General features: G+C 39.8%; 1 protein-coding gene across 10 annotated transcripts in view; it reads right to left on the bottom strand.

Annotated features, from left to right (window-relative positions):
• inpp4b (inositol polyphosphate-4-phosphatase type II B) overlaps positions 1–11,338 on the bottom strand; it is a 216,714-nt gene that overhangs the window by 29,229 nt on the left and 176,147 nt on the right. For all 10 annotated transcript variants that reach the window (XM_020591783.1, XM_020591781.1, XM_020591782.1 and 7 more), the window contains 2 exons: positions 10,007–10,111; positions 6,884–6,992 (listed from right to left, as the gene is read on the bottom strand). In XM_020591783.1, the coding sequence (XP_020447439.1) occupies positions 6,884–6,992; positions 10,007–10,111 (214 nt within the window). The remainder of the gene's footprint in view (positions 1–6,883; positions 6,993–10,006; positions 10,112–11,338) is intronic.

The raw sequence follows: 11,338 nt of genomic DNA on the forward strand, positions 1-11,338 counted from the left end.
CCGCTAAATTGGACCTGCAGTCCAATGTCAACCCATTTACGCTTTATGAATAATTAATCCCTGCTTCACTTCTAGGGAGCCATTTAACCACAGACAAAAACACCTTTTGTCAGGTCCAAGATTCAGGGCAAATCACTCCAATCAAACATTCTCCTAGGGTAAAGTTCCAGTGACTTTCAATGAGCTTCTGCTGACTTCCTGCCATCAGATAGAGGTTAAAACAAGGCAGTCATTTGCAACCCTCCCAGCTAGTTTAGAGTCAGCTCTGTGAGACCCCAGAGCAAAATCCTAAGGCATAATTGACATAAGAGACAGAGAGAGCGGAAGGGAGGGGCACATAGTAGAGGGATGGCATTTACAATGTTCTCTGCAGTGCTCCTCGTTTTTTTTACAGTGAGGGGAAGAAAATGCTTCTTTAGAAGTCACCCTGTGTGGAACAGCACTACCTGATGTATCAATAAGTCGCAATCAATCTGAAGGTTTTAAGAAATTAGGCACAGTGGATACTAGCTGCTAACTATGTCTTTGACTGGCTAACTTTAAAATCTTGGCCTTGTCATTACAACTAATGAGCCCCCAGGAGGACAACCACCCACAAGCTCAAAGCTAATCAAAGGAATCACTAAGTGAGAGGAAGACTGGGCAAACAGTGAGAAACACTCGGCTGCACAGAACACCACCATTTCTACTTGCAAGCTTCTGTTATCCCCACTTCCATAACCCTACCTTCAAATACTAATATTTCAGCCAAACGTAAGTCTAAAATTGATCAGTCTACTGCAACAAAGTAAATTCTTTAAAACCCTTTTATCCCCTGTGAGCTTACATTCGTCTTGTTACATTATGCAGACCTAAAGAGAAAGAGTCCTACAGGACTACAATAACAGAGACACTCCAGAGAAGAGGCAAAGAGGAGAAAGTTGTTGGAAGAGGACAATTGCTTCAGTGAATGAGATTCAGTAACAGCCCTGTTGACTCAACACTATAAGTACAAATCCAATCCTATTAGGGAGCCTATAGCAATAATGAATGTAAGGACCTACCACCTGATGCTAGAGGACAGAGCTGATCCCTTCTAAAGACAGCCAAGGCAGGGAACTTTAATTTCCTTTGCAGCATTCCTGTCATTTCAGACATGTAGACAAAACTATGCAAAGGTAAAACAGCATAAATCTGTGAATACAAACTTGATGAAAAGCCAAAGAGCATGTTGCACATGAGGATCTGATTGTCATTTTGAGCACCGGGCACATTTTCTCTCCATGATGCAATCTGAGGGTGTTGTATGCCATGTTGTTAAAACACAATGCCAAAAAAAGCACAATATAATCATGCTGGATTATGTAGTACTTTTGTGGAATTTAAACGTGTTTTGTGGTGAGATTGTGGTGTCATTGGACTGCATGATATACAATAAATATAAAGGTAGAAGAGTAAATAAGAGAGTAGAAAGTACTCCCACCTGTCTAGGTCCAGACCTAATGTTGGCAAGATTTAACCTCAAGCTGACACAGAGCACACTTGAACTCATACAAATCCTCCTACCTAAAACCTTTAATTCCTAGAGGAACTTATTTACTTTTAGCAGTCTGAATGCAGGCCTATTTCATGCTGAAGTCAGGATAAATTACTTCTAAATTATACATTTTGTTCTGATGCCCGTCGCTGTTTCATCAGACCATTCTGACTGTTTGATCTGTTCTTGCCTTACAGTGTTATATTATCTGTAGCAATGACAAAAGGTGTCATTTTCCTTTGGAAAGAAAAGGTCAGATGGCTCTTTATACTTTGAGTATAAGCTTAGTGACACAGAAGTTTGTTTAAAAAAAAAAAGATTATTTTTTCATTTGCACCAGGCATTGCTTTCCATTGTGTACGACCAGTGTATGAATGTTTATGAATGTGCTCACATTCATGTTATGAATGTGAGCAGCAACAATGTAAACTGTCTGCAGCCTAGTCATGAATATTTGCGTATGCCAAAGGGCCTAAGAGACTCAATATTTTACATTTGCATACATGCAGTATAACAGCAGTTAACTTTATTTTTGCTTTCCCCTATAGCGACAAATAAGGCCCAATCAGTTATAAGGCTTTTGAGTGTTTTAACCATGCAGGTCTGCTTTGAGTGACAAGCAGGAGGGTCCCACCACAGGTGGATAGCTGTTAGCTGTGTAGTGAGCTCCACTTACACTCCCCCTCTTTACCCATTTTTGGTATAGATGTAGCAGGTGGCCTGAAGTGCTACCAATATGGCAATGGCCAGACTTGAGCTTCAAAACTGCTTTTCAGAAAACCAACGGGTGACGTCACAGAAGGTTTGTCCAATCAGAAGATACCAATTCACTTTGTCTTTCCTCACTCCACCTTCAACTAAAATGGTATCTTCCAGCTTATGATTGACTGAACACACCTGATCCAAGTAATCAGCAGTGGGTAGAGCAGGGATAGTTAGAAAATAAGCAGGGCGGTACGTCTTGAAGATGGGACTTGCCCACCCCTGTTCTATGAGATCAGGTGAAGTTCTCCAGACTCCTTTAAATGGTGTCAGTAAATCATTATTAGAAAGAATTACTGCCAGACTCCAACACACTCACTAATAATGTATGATAATGGATTTTTGTAAATCCTAACTCATTTCCACGTGTGCCTCTAGCCATGAAAATACCAAAGGTGTGCAACCACTCCCTCTGCACAATGTGCACAGTACACTTGATTGTGCTTCACATGGGCACTTTGACTCATGAAATGATTAGTTTTCATATTCTTATAACTCAAGTTTCCCACAGACAAACAGCACTGGATCTCCAGGAAAAAGGCTCAAAGCAGCTAAAGGTCAGTAAATCTAGCAGTATGCCCAAGATGAACTTACTGTCTAGTTTTCCTAAAAAATTAATAGAAATCGGTTATAACAGTAATAAGAGGGAGAAAACTGCTGGACCCAGCAGTGCAATTAAGGCAGCATCTCCAGCGTATGGCTAATTAATGGTGGAGAGGAAATTAATGGAGAGCATGTGGCCTGCTGCTGACAGCCAACGGGGGTAAAATGCAGCTATGCCAGCAGAGAGCCCTGCAGCACTCCAGGTGACTACTAAAGCCTCCTCTGTCATTTAGACAACATGCTCTAATCATGGCTCTAACACCAGGCCACTGCCACAGTAAAAATATACAGTCTGCTATAAAAACATGCGGAAAGATCTGATCTCAAACAAAATTCTTTTAACTGCCAATCCCCATCTGGTGTTGAATCTTCCAGTGGGTACTGGTCTCACATCAGTTCTCAGTGTAACAGCCAAGGTTTTCCTCAGCTAGAAACCCTGATCTGAAACCAGATAAGCCTTAAGGCTGCTGCCAGTGTCCCATTCTATCACTCCGAGAACCTCGAGCACACTGACTCCAGAGCAGGCAAAGAACTAATAAGCCGTGTCTTTCAGCACAGAGTCCAGGCTACTGCCGATGTCCTGTTCCTCAAACACACACACACACACACACACACTGTAATCCTGGGAGTGAGTTATTTTGTTGGACAGCATGCTGCTAGTCACATTAAATCAGAACATCGGCCCCATGAGACTTTATTAAATGTGTGTGGTGTACAGTAGCTTCAACCACTGTGTCCCAGAAACCTGTCATCCGGCAGCTCTGCTTGACCAGGAGGCCTGGCAACATGACAGTGCTTCCCTCCTCTCTGTTATGGTGGACAAAATTCAAAGACATGTAGAGAGGAGCTCTACTGCACAGCCTCTGCACCAGCTAACCTCAGACTGCAGGCAAACTGCACCCAATAACATACTATATCTCCTACATATGTGTAGGAAACATTTGGCGGCGTTCAGGTTCCATAAAATCCATCTCCACAAATGTGTGTTGCATCATTATGCAGCTTAGCTGAATAATTCAAAAGAGGCTGTTAATGAAAGATTAGATCACCTCAGCAAATCCACAGCTATGTCTATAGGGTTCAATTAAAGACAGATAAAAATCCAGTGACTTTTAAAACAGCCATTTAAGTGGGACTGCATGCATTAATGAAAGATAAATGCTCTTGCCCTGCGTGTACATGTGCAGGGTTTCCAAAGGAATACTAAGTGTAGCTATTGATTAAACTCTTTCCTTGGCCATCCTGAGAGACAAAGTACATTGCATACTCTAGTCATTGCCAAGTTTGGCCAACGCAGGTTTTGACTGGACCTAGAACCCCCTCCCTCACTTCTAGTGTCCAGGGAACAAAGACAAATAGCTCTTTTATTGCCCTCCTGGTAACACCTCTATGCTCTGGCTTTTTTTCTTTCCTCAAACCTTTTCCATTTTCTCTTTGATGAATTAATATCACACTGAATAGCCAAGTCTCACATCTCACCGATTGTTCCTTTTTTAATCAAATGTGACTGCAAAAGGCTGCTTCTGAAAGGCGAGGAGACATACTGGAAGAAGCATAATGAGAGACACAATGTGTGTGTGTGTATGTGCGCACGTGAGGTTTTGCTCTGCTGAAATAGGCTGACCTGACATGCAATTAAGCAACACTCAACTGGACTACAGTACTTCACATTCACACACACAGAAAACAACTCATTAGGCCCTTCTAGGCTAAATATTTGGTCAGATATTTGGCGCATGCACAATACAGGCAAATTAAACAATAAAATAATGGATGTACTTGATTTTTAGCTTAATCAGTGAATTCACAATGAAACTGAGTTTATCCTGTTCTGATGACTAACAAATGATTGCACACCAGGTCAAACATGGATAAGGTTCGGCTCAGGCCGTAGTCAGTTAGCCATGTGGAAAATTGGAAAATTTAAGCTACAGTGAGTCATTAGCTAAGTCAAATATGAAACAAAAAGATCCAACTCCCTGGGGAATTCTTTCTTAAGTCTAATCTCTCATTCAAAGGAAATGATTTCACTTCAGTGGATTCTCAAAAATTTGCTAACCTTACCATGCTAGCAGATAAAACTGACCATGTTCAGCAAATTTACTTGTTCAATTTAGCGTAAAGAAGTCTTTTCTTCATTTTTTATTATCAGCATACTCAACTGTTTTCCCATCAACTTATCCATTTTATACCTGCACCTCACCCCTCTCCATCCCTTCTTTTTGAGCTGCAAACTCTGTAACTAATTGGATCTGGCACAATCTGTAATGACTTTGTACTCTAAAGGGAGCTTTGGGAAAAATCACCCTTCATTTCTTCTGGCATCACTCAGGAGACCACATACTGAACATTAGCAACATATACAGTACTTCTATGGTGCATCTAAAGGGCAAAGACAGCAAAATTTGATTGAAAAAAGTCATGCAGATATATTAGAGTGAGCTTGCATACATGTTTATCTTTGCATTCCTGTGTGTTTAATACCACATACACAGTAGTATGGTCTCATTTTATTCAGTCAACCATGAGCGTTTTTGGAAGCAGCTGTATTGGTCAATGAAGGAAACACACAAGACATATTTTTTCCATCAAGCAATCAAGCAGAAAGCTGCTTCACAGCCACAGACTGAACTCAATCTAATATAAAATTCCTGAGAGACTCCCTGTGTGTCAGGGAGAGCAGCTCACAAAATAACTCTAGTTTTAACACTGGTCTGAGTGAAGCCACTGGAGATGGGGAAAAAGCCACATGCCACCAGTCAGCACCTCACACACCCCCATCACCAGCAGTGAACCTACTCCACAGATGCAGATCAATCAGACTCTTATTCACTAGACTTAATCCATATTTAACAATCAAAGATGTCTCTCAACAAGAACAACGTTCTTATTATGTCTGCTTTAAAAGACATTAGAGAAGCACAAAGGTGCAAACAAATGACAATTCTTTGTCACACTGACAGGATTTACAAGCAACACAATGGGAGGATCGAACGGTGAGGCGACACAGATAAAAGAAAAGAGCTTAACTTTGGATGACTTTTATGCTCTTGCCTTCCTTGACCACATACCACCATGCTACTAAGAGAATAAAACCATAATTATTCTAAAACTACACCAACAGAAAATCCTCATACTGCTATCAGAACAATCATCTTTGAACTTGCTAAAGCTGAATGCACCCAATGGACCCCATAAGAGAAAACCTTCTGGTTAAGAAAACTTTATATGGAAGGTCACAAAGAGAAATCCTGCATAAGTGTTATTACTTATAACTACTAAGCCATATCCCAGACCAAGTGATTAAATCAGTTGTGTGTAATAATTCAGATTAATATTCCCCAAATGCATAATTAAGACACTTTCCATACACCAGTGCATAGCTCAGACATCTTGGCACATTACTCATAATTTTTCTTATAGGAAATAGTAGTTTTTCAGATTAGGGACTCCTTGTGAAATGTGTAGGACGAATCATTATTGATTATTGAAGTGCTTATTGTAGATTCATCTGGCATTCATTGATGGATTCTTGTCTGGGTGTCCTCTGTACTACTACAGTACACATCTCATACTTTTTGATGTAACCACGTTAATACCAATCATTATATCATCTTAGAATTTGGCCTATTCTTAAACCTTAGTCTGGTTTTTCAGTGAGATGTTAGCATACGGCTTCAAAAAGGAGAAAGGAAAAAAAAAGCCTACTAGAGAAAAGAACCGGTGGAGAGAAATTGACTGAACACACCTTTTCCATCATGCCTGTTGCCTCCAGTCAAATTGAGCTGTCAGAGTCAGTGGAGTTCCTGTATAAATTCAGCATGGCTTGGTAGTAAGTAACTGTATGGGGCTGGGAAAACCAAGCCCATAGACGGGGGACAAATTTGTCTGCCACTACAATTCTTTTGTTAATACAGGAGTGTTTTCATCTCAGCATGTGTCCAGTATTAAATCACCCATGCTGCTTCTAAACAGCCTCAATGATGCAACAGTGTGTCCTACCTTTTTTTCTCTGCTTCATATCTGCTAAGGAGACGCTGCAGACCACCACACTTGAAGCCCTGAAAGTGGGCTGCAGGGGCACCAACAGTGATGATGTCATAAAATGCATCTGTACAAAGACAAAAAAGAGGTGATAGGATTTAAAATACTGAGATGTTTAATACGTCACCTTGGAAACACTGGAGGACCTTGAGGTGAAAAAAATATGATTCAAGGAAATACTGTACATGATCCCAGTCAAAGTAAGGTTTTCAAATTAAAATAAGCTGAAGTTCAAATCAGAATTCTTTAAAAATACCATCTGCAGAAACATCTGTAATAAGTGTGACTGCCACCACAGACGTTACCAGTGAATAATAGCGGACACTACAAGGATTGATTCAGTATTTATTAATAAACCATGCAGCTTTGTTTCAAGGCATTTTCACATTAAAATGTGAAAGGAGGAGGTGTTCCTGCAAATGTGTAATAAACATCCACAACCGATATTTATGCATTAACAGATGTGTTATGGATGCATACAAAAGAGGTGTGACACTCTGCTACAAGCATATCTGATTTCAGGCATACATATTGGAGGTTGATTTATTCTCTCTATATTGCTCTATTAGCAGTCCTCTCTCTGTCTTTAGCCATCTCTTTAATGTGGTGTTGGTCCCATGTTGAACCAGAAGGAAGGCCAATGTCACAGCACTTCATTCCAATTTTCACACCACCGTCAAAAATAAATAAACACTTCACAGATGGCTAGGCATGCACAGAGGTGCTTACAACAGGCCTTGTTTTGAATAAGTAATTGATGAAGCTGACAATTAAATCAGAAAACAGGGAGGAGAGAAAGGGGTTGAACAAGGCGCTATGGGGTTGAATATTTCGGTGCAGTTTAGTGCCAGGTCAGTTAATGAACACCCCTGGGAAAACAATAGGGCACAGCTCCGGCCATTGATAAAGTCTGCCTGAAAAACTGTTGAAAATAGAAATTAATGACACAACATAGCTCCAAGTGTTGCCAGAGAGATGTGAATGATGTGACCAACAGCCTCCTGTTCTCTAAAAACACCACAATTAGTGGTTTGATGTTGGCGATTCGCTACTACCCACTGCTTCTTCCATTAATTATCCCTGTGCCTGCCCATGATGCTCCCTGCTCGCCACATGTTTGGTCCGTGGAGTCTTCACATGTCCAGGTTCCCTTAATTGGTTCTCCCTCAGCAGAAACACTGAAATACAATAGTGGGATTCAGAACATCAAGCACAACACCCAATTTGTGCTTGATTTGCCTGCTCTTTCTCTAACACCATCCTTTTTACAGTAAATCAACAACAGAACAAGCCGTTTAGGCAGTGAGAGGACTGTTGTGTTCTAAAAGAAGAAACTCACTGCGGCAGTCAGGATGAGTGGCTATAATTCACATGTAACCCATTATACAGTCTTGTTTAACAATGACAAAACATTATTTTACTTAACCCAAAAGAGAGCTGAACAATGCTTAACATTTAGCTTTGTCACAATGAGCTTCCAGCTTAGGCTGGAAATATTTTGCACTTGTCATTTAGAGACAGAAGACAGCCATCCCCAGCAAAACAAATGAATACTGTTTTGAGCTCCAAGTGTTTTTCACCGGGCGCCCGATTTCCTTTTCTTTCTGAATTATCAACAGACAAAATGAAAATGAGTGGCTCAGTGTAGACTAGTCTAGTGGATTGCATAATCAAACTCAGGAAAATCCATCACTTCAGGAATTCAAATGGAACAATAGAGCAACTGATTGTGGCTGGAAATTTGAGAATCAGCTCCAATTATTGCCTGACTGTAATAATTTATTTAGTGTGTTTCCTTTTTAAATTGAGCAAAATGCCAGGCAAGGTTGTTATAGCAAATAAAAACTTGTAGATAGTCTCAAATTGAGATTTCATTCCCATTTCACTCTTAGCTGGTTCTGTTTTAATTTTCTGGTGAGGGTTTGAAACTGGCTGGTCATGGCACCTGCACAGAGGATCTGAGGGAACAGTCTGAGGTTGTGCTGACGTTCCACCATTCTGTGTGTGCCAGTGTTGCCTTAGTCATGTCTGGTATGCTTCACATAGTTATGAAGATTCAGGTTGCATTTAGGACTGGGAACACATGTCATCTGTGTGTGTGTGCATTGTTGCCTGTATTGAATAAATTATAGTTAAGATACAGACCTAAAACACAGGCAGAAAGTCAGGGAGGTAAATGACCTGCAACAAAGGTCGCTGGCCTATCAAATGGGGATGTTGCCCTTATATCATGTGCATCTCAATCACTGGGTCACCTGGATGTTGTATGTGTTCTTATTATTAATATAGTAAAAATGTATTTTTGGAAATATCAGTAAGACAAAAAATTCTTACTCTTTATCTTTCTGCTCTAGCACCATGCACTAAGACCATGCACCGCTACTTTAAATATGTTTAAAAAGATGGCACACAGTTGTGAAACTGAAAACACTTATAAATAGAATCTAGTCTACAATGTAAAAATACGTATTACAATTAGGTTTCATATCCAAAAATAAGTTTGGTGTTGCATTATCTGTTGATCTTGACTTACCCCCTTTTACTTGACAGTGCAAAACAATAGCAGTATTGTATGATGGCTTGATTTTACTTATTTTATCTATTATCCCTGATGTCTTCATTGAAAGAACCACAGTTTTTGTCAAGGTTTGTCAGTCTATAACTTTCTATCAATCACAGAGTGTGTAGTTGAAATGCAGCCCACTCACAGATACCGAGGCAGCAATTAATCGCCTTAATACACTGAGACAGTTCCAGGGCAATAACAGGCTCTGCCAGCCAGAGAGCAGCGGTCGGGGAGACAGTCTAATCTTTCTCTCTGGAAAAACGCAAAGGGCTTAATTAGCGTTTTGTCTACCTTTCTCAGGACAAATTAAATCTCACCTTTCAATGTGAGTGATGGCCTAAAAACACCCTGTTTGAGTGCACAGACTATCTACATTATGACAGATCAGGCATAGATAAACAGCAGATGACAACCACAGCAGCTTCTGCTTTTAGAAATGTGTGTCATATGTTTTGGAAGCTGCACTTTAAATGAAAACTGCACTACCAAATTCAGGTCAAACACCTGAATCATACCTGTTTTTCTGGGGCATGTCACCCTCATCCTCTGGGTGTGCAAGTTTATTGGGATAAACTCCAGAGATTTCTGGGCTTTGCAGCAGCTTGGCTTGAATGAACGACCTGAAAAAACAAAAACACAAGCATATGTCATATTGTCATAAAATGAAACTGTGCTGGTGGAGATTTGAAAGAAAAAAACATCCTTAGGGTATGAGTCTTTTGTGTTATACAGAGCCCTTACCATCTTTAAAAATGACTGCTTTATATGGCTTCTCTCTTTATTATCTTGTTTATGTGCTTATGTAGAAGAGGACAAAGACAGAAGCAGATTAGCAAATGATAAACTGATGTTCATGTTCTCTTTGATTTTCCAATGAAAAGAAAAGTCTTGTGCAGCTGAATGACATGAGCTCTATTTAATGAACAACTAAGTGACAAAAAACAATACATAGCATCAAATTAAAATCCATATTTACATGCAAATGAAGGAAGAAGCAGGTGCAGTTCAGATTCAATTATACACTGTAAAGGTTTGGAGGTGTTCACAACTTAGCTGTGACAATATTCAAAGTGAGTGGGAAGTGAGAAGTACATGCCTTCAGAATACCCAAAAACAAAGTATAATACAACCAAAATTCCAAATGAGTAGAGCCTAGCCATTTTTCCAAAGACAACCTCACTGTAATATAAAGTGTCACAGATTACACAAACATTATTTTGAAACAGACTGATGCTTAAAATTAGGTTAAACCTCCAAGTCACTCCCAAACAAGACCATCTACATACTGTGTACTTGAGAGAGAGAGTGCATCAATTAGAGGTTAACAATCATCTGAAAAGTGGCTCAATACCCACTAATGTACAGTGTAATCCTTTAAGCACAGGATTTTAGGCCCCTTGCAGCCATTACTTAGCTCAAAACGTCCAATTAAATTTTCTGCCAAATGATTATAGGTAAGCTAACAATCACAGTCTGACTCTCCACGTTGGCCACTCAAATCTCAAATATGTAAATAAAGCTGGTGAGTCTCTTTGAGATGAGGCTAAGCTTTCAAAAGCAATCAAGCAACAGAGGCCAGTTTACAAGAGCGGCGATATTTGCCAGTAGGGCTAATTCGCTTAAGATATTCAGAACAGGTATAGAAGATGGAAACAAAACTTATCACATCTCAAAGTTTCATAATCTTGTTTGGCATCAAAACTTTTGATTAAATTCCTTTTTAAGACCATGACTTTGAATTTCCTAACACATTAAGCTTGTTAAAAACCAGTAAAAACTGCTTTGTGTAACTTACATGCTTTCCAGCTTGTGTGTCTGATATGTATTCTAACTCCACTTTGTTTTGT

This window comes from Monopterus albus, unplaced genomic scaffold (genome assembly GCF_001952655.1).
Source record: "Monopterus albus unplaced genomic scaffold, M_albus_1.0 scaffold15.1, whole genome shotgun sequence".
Classification (NCBI taxonomy): domain Eukaryota; kingdom Metazoa; phylum Chordata; class Actinopteri; order Synbranchiformes; family Synbranchidae; genus Monopterus; species Monopterus albus.